Genomic DNA, 18,223 nt, shown 5'->3' with positions numbered 1-18,223 from the left:
TCATTATCCTTACTCGTACCCGATTAGCTAACGAAAAAAAAAATCTTATCCTTATTCGTGTTTTCCTTTTTATCCTTATCCGTGTTTTCGGATAAAAGGATGCCATTCATATCCCTACTGGCAACAGCGACGCTAGCAATTAATAAAGTGACATATATTGACAAAGAGGAGGGTTCAAATGCCTCCATGTTTTTGTGCCTCCATTATGCCTCAATCTCTCTCCATCATTTTCAAAGTTCAAACAGTCGATCCGAACCGCTCAATCTAACCTCCATACTAAAATATGTTTGGAGAACAAATTTTATATTTTTAGGAATTTTTTACTGTTTTTTTAGATAGGTACAAAATCAGTAAATCTGAACCATCTAGAAACAGTATTTTTGTACCTATCTAAAAAAATGGTAAAAAAATTCCTAAAAATATAAAATTTGGTCTCCAAACATATTTTAGTATGGAGGTTAGATTGAGCGGTTCGGATCGACTGTTTGAACTTTGAAAATGATGGAGAGAGATGGAGGCACAAAAACATGGAGGCATTTGAACCCTCCTCATTGACAAAATTAACTTTCAGCTCGAGTCACTCTCACGATTTCGTGACTAGTGGGAAGTGCGAAGTTTTTCATAAAAAAAGACAAAATTAACTTTCGTGCACACTAATACAACTTACTGTTTTACATTAATGAGTCACTTGTCAACTATTAATATTTTGTCGTTTCTTTTGACTTTGCTCAACATTTGGATGGCATTTGTTTGTTTCTTCTTCTATTGCCTATTTGTAAATTAATTTTGATTTGATTATTTTTAAAACGAGCCGATCCAGAGGAACTCAAATATACAAGCCCATATAGTTTATACATATAACTTAGCATACGAGTATTGAAGTACTAAAGATAGAGACCTCTCTCTATATAGACCACTAATCACTGCTATCTTATCTTAGGATCTAATTACTGAACCAATTATTATCACCTCTTGCATTTCTCATATAACAATGGAGCTCACCAGTGTTCTAAACGAAAGCCTAACTTATATCAGTAGTTTCGCTCTCAGGTGCGCTGTCGACCTTGACATCTCTGGCCGCATACAAGCATATGGCCGTCCCATGCCATTAAACGAACTCGCGCGTTCCATTCCGATCTCACCCGAGAAGGACGTGATGCTTGGCCGCCTCATGGCACTTCTTGTTCAGAAAGAAGTCTTCGCACAAGATGAAGCCGGTTACGTGCTAACGACCTTCTCGAAGCTCATTTTAACAGAGCGCTCCAACATGGGTGCCTTTGTGCGTTTCATTACAGAGCCAGTACTAACACAACTTATTTGTGCTATGAGTGAATGGTTCAAGGACGGTGGTGCTGGAAGCACCGTCTCCATGATGGCAAATGATGGGAAGAAGTTCTGGGACCTTCTAAGGGAAAATTCTGAGTTTGGTACCTAAAAAATAACAATGAACAACCTATCACCCTCCTCTATTCTTTCTTTGAATAATTAACGAAGACTTTATTATTTATAATACAATCATATACACTTGTGATGTTTATTCATCAAGGATTACATACATGGAAGACAATCGAACACAAGTTTGTCCATGGATTTTCACTGTAATATATATATTCACAAAAGAACTTTATACTTTCCAAACCACAGGTAACTTGTTCAACGAGGGATTGGCTAGCCACAGTAAGCAGGTGATAGGAGACTTAGTTAAATGCTATCCACATATATTTGATGGTTTACATAGTCTGGTGGATGTAGGCGGTGGCACTGGAACTGCAGCGAAAATAATAGCAGATGCCTTTCCGTCGTTGAAATGCACCGTGCTTGACCTTCCACATGTTGTTGCCAAGGCTTTGGAAGACGACTCATTCAATGTTGTCGCAGGAGATATGTTTGAAAAGATACCTCCAGCTGATGCAATTTTTCTCAAGGTATATAACTTCTCTGTCTCGAAACTTCCCTAGCTTGATCAGTTTTTTTTTCCTAAGCTAACATATTTATTTCCTATAATTCGTGTAAAAAAATTAATTTGTACAGAAAAATATATATAATCACTGTTTAATTATTTGCATCATGTATCTCAGAATGTTCTCCACGATTGGTGTGACGAGGATTGTGTTCGAATACTGAAGCGATGCAAAGAAGCAATTGAACCAAGAAAAGATGGTAGCAAGGTTATCGTCGTGGATATTATTCAAGACTTCGAAAATAATAACCCAAAAGCAACTGAGACAGGTTTTTTATTTGATATTCTTATGATGTGCTGTCATGGAGCGAAGGAACGTAACAAGCAGGAATGGCATGATCTTATTTTAGGTGCAGGTTATTCTGGTTACAAAGTATATCCAACTCGGTTAGGTGTTGACTGTGTTCTGGAGCTCTATCCATAAATGTTAACGTAAATGTTTGGCTGTTGTAATAAATTTAATTATCCAATTGAATGAATTAATCGCTAATTTATTGATGTGTTTCTAATTGTTATAGTACATGTACACAGCAGCTATTTATACAAACAGATGGCTGATGTTTCTAATTGAACGAAGTGGATCAAGATGTCTTTAATTATAAAAAAAAAAAAAAAATGTCTTTAATTATGTGAGAACTAGTCTTTGATACAGTGATAAAGAAAAACACACTCAAAAGAACAACAAGTCTACTAGTTCAGATGAAGAATTTTTCTCCTACGCCCTTTCTGTAGGTAAGAATTGTTGACTATAGTTAGTTGTATCGAAAGAAGGAGAAGAAATATACATATAGTTAAATGACGAGAGCTAGAGAACTCCATTTGATTATTCTGTGTAATTAAACTTTTTAAATCTTTTATCAATCTATATGTTTTCGGAAACAACCATAAAAAAGAAGAAGATTAATTGAAATTTGTTGTAATTAGCAGCTAATTACTCACTTAGGCAGGCAGTTCTTATATTTTTTTGATTCGAGTATATATAGTTTGAGCATGTATTGAGGATTTTGTTGTCGAATTTGAAGATTCGATCAGCTGGCTTATGCATTTTTAATTCTAAGCTGGCAAACATGTCCAACTCTTAATTAGGCAAAACCTGATACCAACTACCGTAAGCTGCGTGGATTTATTCAAATTTTACAAAAACTATCAACATATTTTTCAGATCAACAGAGAGAAGGGATAAGGCCATAAAAAAATATGCTTGGCCTTACTAAATGTAACGAGACCCAGTATTATAAACCGCAATATTAGATGTATAACAATTTGTTTCACGAGATAATCCTGTACTAACAATTTGTTTCATATTAGAATATTTTTTAACTAAAATTAAATTAGCTTCAAATCCAGTATTCTTCATACTGCTAACTTCAAATGGTTGGTTTGAAATTTTTATAATATTAGATGTATAAAACAGGATTATCTCGTGATCGATAGTGCATGCATATATTAAAATTAATCTAAATTTAATTGTTATAAGAACTCTTAATCAAGATATTTTAATAAATAGTTATTAGCAAAGTAATTACTATTATAGATTAACTATACATAACTTTAACTAATTAATTATTATCTAGCAAAACATAGTGAATTGCAATAATATATGTAAATTCACTATAATATAGGTTTACTAACAAATCAGGACCTAAATTCACTACATATATGTTTACTAACAAATCAGAACCTAAATTCACTATATATAGATAGGTTTGCTAACAACATAGTGAATTGCAACAACCTAGCAAAACATAGTGGTTTACTAACAAATCATAACCAGCCAACTATGCCAATATATAAAGGTTTAGTACCAAAGTCCATCTTTGTTATAATAATGAGTAGAACTAGGGTGTTCTTAAGCTCACCAAAGTGTTTGGTGAGCTTGACTCCAAAATCCATCAAATCGGTTTCAAATGATGAATCCGAACCGTTGGAACCCGCCTATTTTACGTGTGATGCGTCTACATGTGAAATTTTTAAACTTTCGAATTAGTTTAGTATAAAGTCAATTGGTCAAAATTAGAAGGTTAATAAATTAATTTTAGTGCATTCATTTTTTGAACATGTTTTGACCACTTGACTTTATACTAAACTAATTCAAAAGTTTAAAAATTTCATATGTAGACGCATCACACGTAAAATAGGCGGGTTCTAACGGTTCGGATTTGTCATTTGAAACCGATTTGATGGGTTTTGGAGTCAAGCTCACCAAATACTTTGGTGAGCTTAAGAACACCCTAGTTCTACTCTATAATAATAGCTTTAAGATCACAAGAAAAAATTTCTTGTACACATCAAATAAGCAAAAATGGCAGTTAAATTCGTCACAGTTCAGATAGTTATTTGCACAACTCTACTTATCACTTTCTTCATATCCAGTAGAGCAAACCCAACGTATGATATCCCAGCCATGTTTGCTTTTGGTGACTCAACGCTTGATACTGGTAATAACAATAATCTAGTAACATTCATAAAGGCAAATTTCCCACCGTATGGCGAAGATTTTCGTGGGAAGAAAGCAACAAGTCGTTTCTCAAATGGAAGACTTGTAACTGACTATGTCTTAGCAGCACTAAATCTCTCAGCTGATTCACTTCCAGCCTACTCTGGGCACACAGTAACCATCAATGATTTTGGTGTGTCCTTCGCATCCGCAGGATCTGGTCTGGATGATAAGACGGCTACCAGGTTTGGAGTACAAACAATCGGTAATCAAGTCGAGGAGTTCAAGAAATATATTGGGAATATGACATTTCTGAAAGGAGAGGCACAAACAAAAGAGTTTCTTAGTAAATCTCTATTTATTATTAGTGTAGGAACAAATGACATTATGGTCAACTACTGTATATTTCCTGATAGGAGCATAATGTACTCACTTCCACAATACCATGACTTCCTCCTCCGACTTAAGGCCTTGATTAAGGTAATGTTCAGTTGTATAAAATTTCAATTGTAACATAACAAAATCGTCATGTCAAATAAATTGTATAAAATGTGATACTAATTCCACAGGAATTATATGCAATGGGAGCAAGGAATTTTGCAGTGGCAGGTCAACCACCCATCGGGTGTGTGCCGTTACAATTGACCATTGAGGCATTCAAGAGCGGCATGATTCAAGGTTTACCAGCTCAACGCCCCAAGAAATGCATTCAATATCAAAATGATGCGTCGCTGAGCTATAATGTAAAACTCCAGCAAATGATCCAGGAGCTTCTTCAGCAGTTCAACTCCGTTGAAAAAACTAAAATTGTTTACCTTGATATCTTTACTAATCTTCTTGACATGTCCAACAATCCCCAGAAATACGGTAAATGAAAAGCACCATCGACAGCCTTTGATTTACTTTGTTTATAATGCAAGTTCATCATTACTGATTTGATAAGGTTGAAATTTAGAAGAATTAAAAATGAGTAAATTCGGAAAAGTTTTGTTTATGTAATAATGTAAATAATATACAAAACATACTAAAGCAAACAATAAAAATTAGTAAAATTTTGAAAACAATATGAGAATTTAAGTATTATTCATCAAGTTTGAAAATAATTCGGTCAAGTGCTAGAAATGAATAATATGAGCAGAGCATTAGTATTAACTGTGATCAATAACAGCTGTACATAACCTAGTTGGTTTATAATTTGTGTATCAGGATTTGTTGAGACAAAAAAGGGATGTTGCGGTACAGGAATAATAGAATGGGGTCCATTATGCAACTCTCTAGAATGGAAATGCTTCAATCCTTCTCAGTATTTGTTCTTTGATATTGTTCATCCGACACAGGCGGCGTATAAAGTGATTGCAGACGACTTCATAAGAACAGTTCTTCCAACTTTTGCAAACTAATTGTGTGAACCATGAGCCATTTGACTGGACCAGAATTAGATTCTATTGTTGGATCATTAATCCAATGTTAGACTAATATGTAAAATAATTATGTATTATATACTATCAATTTTATGCTCAATTAATAGTGATTATTTATTGTTTATAATTTATTGAGCAATAATGTGTCATATAGGTGTGGGCGTTTAATGTGTAGAACTTAAAGGATAATATTCAATTTAATTATGAGCTGAATTGAATAATTATAAAATTGGACAACCAAGAGGTTTCTGGGGCTGTATATGATTTGGTCCTCAGAATAAAAGCTATCCTGAATTCATATCCTCTTATCCCATTAGAGAGGTATGTGAGAGACTTTGGAGAAGGCAGAACTAAAAGGAGACTCTCTAAAGGGCTTTGTTATTATGAAAGAACCGAATCGGTTGTGCTCTCACGTATAAGACATTCATGGATTAAGGTACGCCTTCACTATTCGGTTTATATTCAATTCAGATGGTCCTGCGGTGGTTGATGATGTTTTTTGTCAGTCTCAACAAGTGATATCAGAGCCACTTTGTGAATGAAACAAATTTTCTATATTTTTTTCGGTACAGTTATGGTATATGATTAAATTTATGATTAATTGGCGATTTTAGATTTGTTAAATTTATTAATTTTGTCTTTCTAAATTTGGTACAAAACTTTGAAATCGCGATTTCTGATCTGAGTTTCACGCATGGTTCGCGTGTGAGCCGGATTTAACCAGAAATATATCAATTTTTGGCATCCTTCAGTTCATAAACCATACGCGATATTTTGCCGCTCGTGTCGATTCTGTCAAGTCCTGTGGACCGTGCGAACTCCAATGAATAATTTTATTCGCGAGTGGACTGCGCAAAGACAGCCCAAAGAGTTATATGAAAATTTTGTTACGCACCGCGCAAAGACCGAATTTGGATTAATTTGTGGTCTAAGCACTTGTGAATCTGTACTGAATTTTCTTGGACCCAAAAATAGGTTTGACCTGCGGCATGCATGTGTGCTTTCAAGTATAATTTACTTAAGCCTTTGTTTATGAATAAAGTTTGGTTTAAGCCTTTATTTTGTGGTTTAATTTAAGATAAATATTATTATAATTAATCTAAATCCACATGAAAATTCAAGATGGATTTAGATTTTGGATTATACCATGGTAAATGTACATTTATGACGGTACTCCATTGCGAAAAATACTGTTGCGAAAAGAAAAAGCTGAACAATAACGGTAATCTGTCGCAAAAAATCACTTTTTTATCCTCGCGAAAAGTGTTTCATTCTGATAGTGTGAGTGGAATAGAAAATGATTTAGCAAAAAGAATCATGTTAATTACAATTGGACTAAATCCACATGACAATCGAGAATCAAAAGAGAAAAATATATATTTGATTCTGCATAAAGGATGGATTTAGATCTATGTTTAAACCGTAAATTTAGTATTTGGATATAATTTTAAGTTCAAATAAAAGGTATTAAAGTTATATATTTTAAAATGGATTGGTTTCAATCGCACCTTGCCAAAGTGAGCTCTCCTTTTGAAATTAATTTATTTTAAAATATAATTTTTTTTTATTGTCTGCATGTAATGAGTGTAAATGTTCGTCGGCTCAAAAGAAGATCAATATTTATTAAAGTTGCATGTGCGCCTTGTGGTAATAAGTGCAGTGATGATTGTTTGGTTTTGTATGTGTGATCAATTTAATCAGCCCAAAGGAATGTTAATTGTTCAACATGTTACTTAATTATCAGCGCTTAATTACTACACCAAGATACCATAAGAAATTAATATTTTAGTCCAAAGATAACTTATTCATGGAAACCGGTATCTTGAGATAATGGAGTTTACCTTTATTTGAAATTATTATTATATATGGATATTTAATGAGTATGTAGTGTTCGTTTATTGTTCTAAGTTTAGTTAATATCAATTCTAGCATTAAATATAAGAAAATGACAATATAACTTATTGTTAGTTCTCATAATTATAGATCTTGACATTGCGTTAAGGATTGATTCTCCAATACTTATGATTATGGGTACCTCTAATTTAAGAGGGAGAAAGAAAAGTTGGAGAAGTCAAATCGTATGTGTCATATGATCATAATAAAGGAATATTCGAGAAGCATTTAGCTAGGTCACTTTTACGAATAATTTAGTTAATGCTAGCTTATGAATTCCTTTTGACTATTGAAAATAGAGATTTGTTAAGAACGAATAGTTCATGTTGATACGATCTTGACAAATCAAATTTTCAGTTAGGTATAAAGTCAAAGGAATATAGATAAGGACAAAGAGTATGGTAGCTGCATATACAAACACTTCAATAGGAATATATAACAAAAGAAATCAATTAAACCGGATGGAAGTAGTTGTTTATTTTGAATTGTTGAAAAGTATGAAGGATTAAGCAATTTAGTACTTGTCATTCTTTGCATGTCAAAGAAAGTATGCTTATTAATATGGTTTGGTTTGAGATTAATTTAATTTTTGATACTTAGACACACATGGTGGATAGATTTTAGTGTAATAACTTATATCAGTATGTCTATTCCAAGTTATTTGAGTAGTCATAGCCTAGTGATGGTGAAAGATACATCTATATTGGTGACGATGAGAATGTTAAAGTTAAAGCAATTAGAGAGTTAGATTATTATTTAAGATTAGATTTTATTTGAATCTCAATGATATATTTATAGTTTTGTCTTTTGGACGTAATTTTATTTCTATTTTTGTTATGTACATGTATGAATTAACTTATTATTTTAGAAATACAAAATTTGATTTGTTTCATGATTCAAAAGTGGTTGGATACAAGTCTTATTTCAGATTATAATAATCTAAAATCTACAGACATAATTGCTTCATATCAAAAGTCCTTGGATTTAAGTACTTGGTACCTGTTCGACACATCTCCTTTAGCTTTCTTAGACCTCCTTTATTTCTTAATCCAGCTGAACAAATATTCCTTAGCTCGGATTTAGATACCTCTTTAAGCTCTGATTATTGACATCCACTTAATTTGATGCTTTTTGTTCAATTTCTGAATTTGTTTGAAATTACTTTTCTAATAGTTGGTAAAATGAGTACAAACCAACTTACACAAAATTAATAAGTCTTGCATTTGTCTCATATCTAAGAAAAAAGATGCTACACTTATTAAGAAATTTAAGCCAATTAGTTTAGTTAACTGTAGTTCCCTAATAATGTACTGGTATTATGTTCGCACAGAATATATGTTACAAAGTTTCGGTATAGCAAGCTATACCTTTTAAACATTTGTTATACTCTGTCAAATCAGATAGCAAGTGTACTATCCTATCAATGAGTATGCTCAGGTATCGATCCACAGGGACGGAAGAAAACGACTGGACTTATCCTAAAATCACTTAAGATTCTAGAAGTGAGAGAAATTGGTTTGGTTTAGTTCTAACAATTCTATTGATTTATGACAAGTTTAAAATACAATAAAAGAGAATTAAAGTTGTTTTCAATTGATAAAAAGACATTTTCAGGGTTCATATTTCATTTCTGTTCAGCCCGAGTAGGGGTGATTAATGAGCAAGCATGAGCGAGTTAGGGTATGCTCATGCTCGCTCATTAAGTAAATGAGCGAGTTGTTAATGAACGAGTTTAAATGAGCAGATAAATGAGCGAGCTTTTAATGAGCGAGTTATGAGCGGCTTATGAGTTATGACTTATGACTCATAACAAAATTATATAGTGTGCCCACGTATAACAAAATTTGTTAAAAATCATCATAACAAAATCCAACAAATTGTCATAATTCATTTAAATGAGCGAGTTGTTATGACTATTACTTGTTTTGGGCTTTAGGCGGAGGTTTTGGTTCTGCCGATTTAAAAAAAAAATGAATATGAAACTATGAATATTAGTATATTACACAGGATTAAATGTTACATTGTGCTCACTATATTACACAGGATCAAATATGAAACTATGCTCACTATCTATCAATCTTAATGAGGCAAGGTTGATGTTACTATGCTACACAAAATTACATAGGATTAAATGTGGTAGGGATTAGATGTGGCAAATTCTTAATGAGCGAGTTAGGTCATGCTCATGCTCGCTCATTAAGTAAATGAGCGAGTTTAAATGAGCGGATAAATGAGCGAGTTTAGGCGAGCTTTTAATGAGCGAGTTATGAGCGGCTCACGAGTTATGAGCGATTTACTCACCCCTAGCCCCGAGGCATACGGCCCATACAGATTCCCGTACGGTCCGTATGGAACCCCGAGTTGATGTTGCAGCTACTGTTTTCTGTGTTGATACTAATGTTTAGGGTTTCTATCAACCAGATCTAGATACCTAACCTCAACTTTCGCATTTTGGCTTAGTACCCGATTACCGGACTCAAATACTTCCCTCTTAGATGCGTTAAACCTCAACTTTCGCATTTTGGCCTAATTTATCTAAGTTACTTGTTGGTTTACTAAAAGTATCCAAGGACTTTCGCCTCAAGGAAAGTTTCACCTTTCGGGTACTCCTTGGTTTCACCCTACTTCATATACTTTATTCGGTTGGATTAAATGTCATAGACTTGGCTCCTAACACTTAGATGTGCGCATTCATCAAACGGGATGACTAATCAATTCAAGCAAGCACAAATAAAGCAATCAAAATACTACACAACAAGGTAAAAACAAAGCATTCAACACAAAATCCAAGTAGCATGCAAACAAAGCCAAACTAGAAACTACATCTTAGCCCTAGAAACAAAGTAAATTAGCTACTCATGTTCACAAGATAACACAAATAACAAGAGATGAAAGAGTTTATGACAAAACAGTGGAAAATCTGAAGATCCATTGCAAACTCGCGTTTTTCACTTCTCTTCCTCCTCTCCTCCTCTTGTCTTTTGCTCCAAGAAAAGTTGTCCCAAGTTCCAGTCAAAAATCCCCCTTTTTCTGCTGTGGAATATCTCCTTTAATGCCTCAGATCACGCCCCCAGAGGCTTCCTTTTCGGCCTCCTTAAATTATGCTCATTTCATATTTCAGCTGGATTTTCCGAATTAGCGTCGTACGGTCCGTACGGGATTCGGTACGGACCGTATGCTTGAGCTTTGACTTGGAGACTTTGTGCCTCTGTTGTGGAACCTTCTGTGTGGTTGGGCAAATCTTGTACGGTCCGTACAGAATGTCATACGGGTCGTATGAAAAGTAGTCAAATCCAGTTTTTCGCCATTTCTCCTGCAAAATACCAAACAAAGCATAGCAGTACCACATTTCAAAGTAAAAAATTCCACATTTATAGGCTTTAAAGCACAGGTTTCAGTGTAAATCAGGGTCGTAATTTAGATATAATATGGAGATATCATATTACTATTTTGAAATTTGTTGAAATTTATTCAATTTCTGTTATTGCTTTAATTCTTTAGCAATACATGAGTTTGTAATCTTATTTTGCTTTCTTTTACCAGTACCTGAAGTTGTCATTTTTCTTATTTTTTGTTCAGGTGGTTCCTTTTCTTGATCAGTAGTTGGATTTGATAATCTCAAATCAACTAATTGCCACCAGCAAAAAAAAAGAGTCTCCGTTGGAAGCAAAGAATATGCCATAGAAAAAAAAATTATGGCAAATTAAGTTTTTGTTTTTTCTTTTGCAACATGTCATCGTGCTTGCTTTCTTTTTTGTATTTGTCATTGATTAATATTTATCATAATTTTTATTTATATGATTCATTTGTCCTATATTATGAGATTTTGTTATAGACTCCAGCGTGAGGGTCCACAACCATTCAGATGCTGATGGTGTTCCATAACCAAGGTATCTTGAATTATATCAAATTGTTATTGATTATTAACTTTTTGATAACTTAATTATTTACCTAAATTGTGTGTAATTTGTTGGAGATATTAAGTACATTAGATTGCAAGAGGGCATTTTAGTCATTACACATTACAATGTGAGAAACAAGAGTATTAAGTCTTCATTCCTAATCTTACTATCTCACATAACAAACACTCCTTAGTAAGAATTAAATGTTTAATCCTCCATCTCTTAAGGAGGGTTGCTGAACACTTCCTTAAAGTTTAATAAAGTGAAGCTATGGGAATTTTGGTTGCATTATGGCACAATCATTTAAGTTATATTTTTAATGGAGAAAAATAGACTTGTGTCATAATAAAATTCTCAAGCATTCGGATAACACAAATTTTGATATTTATATTGATTATATTAGAATAAAACAAACCAATTGGAGGATATTTATAGCTAATAAGTCTCAGGATGTCTTAGAACTAATAAAATTAAGATATTTGTGGACCATTTTCTTATGGATGTTAGAAAAGGTATATTATTTTATTATATTTATAGACAAATATTTTAAATATGGTTATATATTTATCTCATTTATGAAAAAGCATAGTTTTTAGACGTGCTCAAAATTATAAGAATGGCGTTGAAAATCAACTCAACATAAGGATTTCAAGCGTCATGTTTGATTGTGGTGTTGTATACTATAGTAGATATGACGATTCAGGTGAACAACATCCATATATTTTTGTTAATTTTTTAAAGAAAATAATATTGTTTTATGGTACACAATATATGTTTTATCCATTATAAATGGTGTGGCTGAAATACGAAACAAAACATAAAAAAGAAAATGAATCATCATATTTATTTATCATAAGTACTTTGGGAATAATGATGTAAGATTGCAGCTTATATTTTTACTTAAAACATTACAGTTTTATGATCCCACAACAAGATTGATTTTTAGGAAGAAAAATACAAAGTTCTTTGAAGATGTTGAGTTTGCTGGATGAAATACGGTTTAGAATTTTATATTCGGTGATGAATATGTAAATATTTTCACAGGTGTATTGGCATTATTTAGGATTTCGATCCTGGTTTTGTTCAAGACACAATACTCGATGATAGTATAAATAACAAATTTCAACACCTCAAGAACGTGTGTTATTAATGTTATCCACTGGGTAAAGTGGGTAAATGTCATGATATGAAGATAAAGTTTATGAAAGGCAAAAATATTTGTGATATTGTTCATTTGTCATAAGGTACAAAATTCATTGGTTTTAATGGAATTTAAATGGCAATGTGGGAGCAATACAAAGTACGCCTTGTCGCATATGGCTTCATATAAAAGAATGGCATTGGATATAAAGAGATTTTCTATTTGGTTACTTTGAAAGTCTTTCAGGATAATAATGACATTAACGATGCATTTTAGATCTTGAGTAATATTAGATAGTTGTTAAGATGTTATTTCTCAATAGTAGTATTGATGATATCATTTACATGGTGCAACCATAAAACTTTGAGTCATGAAACCTAAAGCATATGGTTTGCAAATTCAAAAAATTCATCTATGGACTCAATCAAATATATTTATCGACAATGGTATTCAAAATTAATTAAGTGTCTCATTTGGTTTTGAGATGAATTTGGTCGATGAATGCATATATCATAACTTATGTGGGAGTAAGGTTATTTTTCTTGATTTTATATGTAAGTGGCATATTGCATACTAGTAAAGATATAGGTTTGTTGCTTGACATCAAAAGATTTATATTTATGAATTTTTGAGATGAAAGATCTTGATGATGCAACTTTTGTGTTAGGTATAGAAATACATAAAGAGCAATCTCGATTTATTCTCAGGTTGTCACAAAGAACTATACAATGAAGGTTTACAAGATGGCATGCATTAAAATAAATCAAGAGATATATTTGTAAATAAGAGAGATGAGTTTAGTCTCAATCAGTGCTCTAAGAATGATTTTAATCTTATAGCAATATATATAATATATCTGTTGTCGTCAACAACCATAAAAATTGGAAGTTGATTAAGCTATTCTTCTTTGAAGGTTGAAATTTATTATAATTGTTATACTTAATGTACCACAAATACTTAAAATTGAAAAATAATTGCAATTCAAAGTAAATATATGAGTTTAGATAAATTTGACACGCGGGATGTTAACGGAGTTCAACAAACGACCTACGTCTTCGGGGCATCAGAACCTCTTCTAGGTATGATTTTCTATTACCCAACGAGAAAGGTTTACAACTTGTGAACCAATGAGCTCTTACAACCAATGGGAAGTTACACGAGCAACTCAAGAAGAGAACGAAGTCTCTAAGTCAATGTTTCCAAAAGAAACACTCAAAAGCTCACTCTAATCTAATCTAACTCAAAATTAGTGAAGTGGATTTGAGATTGTTTGAGAAATTTGAAGTTATAAGCTCTTACAAGAATGGAGGAACTCAAGCTCACAGAAAAATTACCTTTTGAAAGTTAGGTGTAGCTAAAAATTGCTTTGGGGAGAAGTCCAAAGTTCTATTTATAGTGAGAGCTCCGAAATGAGTTATTTGCCTTAAAACGTTACAACATTTGTCACAAACATTGAACGTTTAGTTCAAATCACAAATTAGGGTTTCTTTTCTATGCAACTTATGATAAACGTTATCAACGTTTGTCAATCGTTACCAACAATTGCTCTGGTTCAACTTAATCAAAAATAGAAATTTCTAAGGTTTGAATTTATTTAAAACGTTACAACATTTTTCACAAATGTTACCAACATTTGTAATTCCTTTTGACTTTGATCAATTGATTTCTCATTGCTTTCTTATTGGTATAATCGTTATAACGTTTGATCAAACATTATCAACGTTTGCTCCCTATAACAACATCAAAAATACTTTACTAAGTTTATAATTTTACAATTTGAATTCTTGATAAATATCTTGATGATTTACTCGGTTCAACTAATCTATATTGCAATTCTAATTGTCATGAACCTGTATAATTTCTAAAATAGAAGAAATCGTAAAATTCAATAATTATATGTTTTGCAAATTAGTCAAATAGACGAAAAAGAGTATTACTTGAAACAACAGTAATTAGCAGCTAATTATTCACTTAGGCAGGCAATTCTTATATCTTTGCTTCAAGTATACATAGTTTGAGCACGTATTGAGGATTTTGTTGTCGAATTTGAACAATTGAGCTAGCTGATGCATTTTAATTCTAGCAAACGTGTCCAGCTCTTAATTAGGTAAAACCTAATACCAACTACTGTAAACTGCATGGTTTATTCAATTTACAAAACTGTCAACAAATTTTTCAACTCAACAGAGAGAAGGGATAAGGCCATAATGCCCATCAATTTTAATTCTCTGCGTAGATTGACTGAACGCATAAAGCCTTCCGCACGGCAAGCACTGTAGCAATTCCAAGATTATACTTAGGATTAGCATACAAGCGGGGTGCCAGCTCTTGGGCCAAGCAAAAGAAAAAATTAATTGATTATGTATGTAAGTGGTGGTACACAGGTTCAAAAACTTTGTATTGGTTTTTATTTGAATGGGAATCCGTGGGTCTCCCTTTTCTCATAGAAAATTTTCATTAATTGACATCATAATATGTATAATCTGACATTTCCAATCTCCTACCATTTCAAACTGGAAAAAAAAATCACAATATACAAACAATATTTCTTATACAAGGATTTCGAACATGACCTCCGAATTTTTAATGTCCCTAATTAAGCCTTCATAATCTTCTGTTTTTGTTAATTTAATTGTTATTAAATTATGTATACTGATAAATTACGATTGCATTTTAATCATGACATAATTTCTGATGACCTTGGATAATGCAATTTAGCCTCAATTTAAGTCGATTTGAAAAAAAAAAAATAGGAACTCTAAACATTACAAGTAGGCCTCTAATTAAGGAATGTAAAAAATTAAAGACTCCGCTGTAAGAGAATTTTTTTTTTGGGGGAGGGGTGGGACATTTTAAGAAGGAAATCATCTTTTAGCTTGGGCCCTCAGGAAGGGCTTGGCCTTACTAAATGTAACGAGATCCAGTGTGTTAAAAGGCCTATGCACTTACAATTTGTTTCATATTGGAAGATTTTTTAACTTAAAATTAGCTTTAGACCCAGTATTCTTCAGACTACTGCTTCGAATCATCAAATGGTTGGTTTGAAATTTTTATAATATTAGATGTATAAAACAGGATTATCTCGTGATCGATACTGCAGGCATATATTAAGATTAATCTAAATTTAATTGTTATAGGAACTCTTAATTAAGATATTTTAATAAATAGTTATTACCAAAGTAATTACTATTGTGGATTAACTATACATAACATTAACTAATTAATTATTATCTAGCAAAACATAGTGAATTCCAACAATGTATGTAATTAACTATAATATATGTTTACTAACAAATTAGAACCTAAATTCACTATATATAGGTTTACTAACAAATCAGAACCACCCAACTATGCCAATATATAAAGGTTTAGTACCAAAGTCCATCTTTGTTATAATAGCCTTAAGATCACAATTTTCTTGTACACATCAAATAAGCAAAAATGACAGTTAAATCCGTCATGGCTCAGACAGTTATTTGCATGACTCTACTTATCACTTTCTTCATATCCAGTAGAGCAAACTCGACGTATGATATCCCAGCCATGTTCGCTTTTGGTGACTCAACGCTTGATACTGGTAATAACAATAATCTGGTAACATTCATAAAGGCAAATTTTCCACCGTATGGTGAAGGTTTCCCTGCGAAGAAAGCAACAGGTCGTTTCTCAGATGGAAGACTTGTACCTGACTATGTCTTAGCAGCGCTAAATCTCTCAGCTGATTCACTTCCAGCCTACTCTGGGCACACAGTAACCATCAATGATTTTGGTGTGTGCTTTGCATCCGCAGGATCTGGTTTAGATGATGAGACAGCTATCAGGTTTGGCGTACAAACAATTGGTAATCAAGTCGAGGAGTTCAGAAAATATATCGGGAATATGATATTTCTGAAAGGAAAGGCGCAAACAAAAGAGTTTCTTAGTAAATCTATGTTTGTTATCAGTGTAGGATCAAATGACATTATGATCAACTACTATATGTTTCCTGAGAGGAGCATAATGTACTCACTTCCACAATACCATGACTTCCTCCTCGTTCGACTTAAGGCCTTACTTAAGGTAATGTTCAGTCATATAAAATTTCAATTGTAACATAACAAAATTGTCATGTCAAATAGATTGTATAAAATGTGATACTAATTCCACAGAAATTATATGCAATGGGAGCAAGGAATTTTGCAGTGGCAGGTCTACCACCCATTGGGTGTGTGCCGTTACAATTGACCATTGAGGCATTCAAGAGCAGCATGATTCCAGGCTTACCAGCTCAACGCCCCAACAAATGCATTCAATATCAAAATGATGCAGCACTGACCTATAATGTAAAACTCCAGCAAATGATCCAGGAGCTTCTTCAGCAGTTCAACTCCGTTGAAAAATCTAAAATTGTTTACGCTGATATCTTTACTAATCTTCTTGACATGTCCAACAATCCCCATAAATATGGTAAATGAAAAGCACCATCATGCATCCTTTGATTCACTTTGTTTATAATGCAAGTTCATCATTTTAGACTGATTCAATAAGGTTGAAATTTCAATAGTAGAATTAAAAATGAGTAAAATTCGGAAAAGTTTTGTTTATGTAATAATGTAAATAATATACAACATACTAAAGCAAACAATAAAAATTGATAAAATTTTGAAAACAATATGAGAATTTAAGTATTATTCATCAAGTTTGAAAATAATTCGGTGAATGCTAGAAATGAATACGAGTAGAGCATTAGTATATACTATGATCAATAACAGTTGTACATAATCTAGTTGGTTTATAATTTGTGTATCAGGATTTGTTGAGACAAAAAAAGGATGTTGCGGTACAGGGACGATAGAATGGGGTCCACTATGCAACTCTCTAGAATGGAGATGCTTCAATCCTTCTCAGTATTTGTTCTTTGATACTTTTCATCCAACACAAGCGGCTTATAAAGTCCTTGCAGACGACTTCATAAGAACAGTTCTTCCAACTTTTGCAAACTAGCCGTGTGCGCCATGAGACATTTGACTGGGCCAGAATTAGATTCTACCGGTGAACAAACAGTAAAGGTGCTTAATTAATATAGCTACGATTTTCTTTGAGCGCATCTGCATCTGCATGTGTTTGTGTTTTCTTTTTCTTTGATCTCTTGCTGCATATCGAAATGCAAGTCGAAATTTTGTAAACTTTTAACATGCATGACATGTGATACGGGTAAAAACGTGGTGTTTTTATGTAAGAAAATGTTTTATGGGATCCATTAATTGTTACTGCTACAGAGTCACAGACCGTTTTCGGTTCTAATTTATTTTTCTTGACGTAATTCATATATTCTAAATTTTAATTCATGTAAATTAATCTGACATAATTAGAGGCGATTATCTCATAAATCACTTCTAAACTCCGGTATCGATTTTACAGTTCATCAATAATTAAATATTTAGATATATCTTTGTACATTTAGTTTATATAAACTGAATACTACTACAA

At 32.7% G+C, this 18,223-nt stretch overlaps 2 protein-coding genes and 1 pseudogene across 2 annotated transcripts; all 3 read left to right on the top strand.

Moving 5' to 3' along the window:
• Positions 1–939: 939 nt before the first annotated feature.
• Positions 940–2,430, top strand: LOC144561752 (trans-resveratrol di-O-methyltransferase-like). The gene is made up of 3 exons (XM_078310843.1): positions 940–1,427; positions 1,645–1,925; positions 2,079–2,430. Exons 1-3 carry the CDS (start codon positions 992–994, stop codon positions 2,382–2,384), a joined length of 1,023 nt encoding a protein of 340 aa, XP_078166969.1. The 5' UTR covers positions 940–991; the 3' UTR covers positions 2,385–2,430.
• A 1,832-nt stretch (positions 2,431–4,262) lies between these two features.
• Positions 4,263–5,797, top strand: LOC144561972 (GDSL esterase/lipase At2g40250 pseudogene; annotated as a pseudogene).
• A 10,424-nt stretch (positions 5,798–16,221) lies between these two features.
• On the top strand, positions 16,222–17,925 carry LOC144562372 (GDSL esterase/lipase At2g40250-like). Its single transcript, XM_078311592.1, has 3 exons — positions 16,222–16,813; positions 16,903–17,200; positions 17,544–17,925. Exons 1-3 carry the CDS (start codon positions 16,235–16,237, stop codon positions 17,735–17,737), a joined length of 1,071 nt encoding a protein of 356 aa, XP_078167718.1. The 5' UTR covers positions 16,222–16,234; the 3' UTR covers positions 17,738–17,925.
• The last annotated feature ends 298 nt before the right edge of the window (positions 17,926–18,223 follow it).

Source organism: Carex rostrata, chromosome 11, assembly GCF_964058835.1.
Source record: "Carex rostrata chromosome 11, lpCarRost1.2, whole genome shotgun sequence".
Taxonomy (NCBI): Eukaryota; Viridiplantae; Streptophyta; class Magnoliopsida; order Poales; family Cyperaceae; genus Carex; species Carex rostrata.
Note: the sequence above shows the minus strand (reverse complement) of the source record. Positions and strands in the feature narration are given on the sequence as shown.

What these genes read in the sequence shown, in the direction of transcription:
- LOC144561752 (XM_078310843.1), top strand. Translation starts at nt 992, where the DNA reads ATGGAGCTCACCAGTGTTCTAAACGAAAGCCTAACTTATATCAGTAGT. An exon ending in AAGGGAAAATTCTGAGTTTG is followed by an intron (nt 1,428 to 1,644) that starts GTACCTAAAAAA and finishes TCCAAACCACAG; the next exon opens with GTAACTTGTTCAACGAGGGA. An exon ending in CTGATGCAATTTTTCTCAAG is followed by an intron (nt 1,926 to 2,078) that starts GTATATAACTTC and finishes CATGTATCTCAG; the next exon opens with AATGTTCTCCACGATTGGTG.
- LOC144562372 (XM_078311592.1), top strand. Translation starts at nt 16,235, where the DNA reads ATGACTCTACTTATCACTTTCTTCATATCCAGTAGAGCAAACTCGACG. An exon ending in GACTTAAGGCCTTACTTAAG is followed by an intron (nt 16,814 to 16,902) that starts GTAATGTTCAGT and finishes CTAATTCCACAG; the next exon opens with AAATTATATGCAATGGGAGC. An exon ending in CAACAATCCCCATAAATATG is followed by an intron (nt 17,201 to 17,543) that starts GTAAATGAAAAG and finishes TTTGTGTATCAG; the next exon opens with GATTTGTTGAGACAAAAAAA.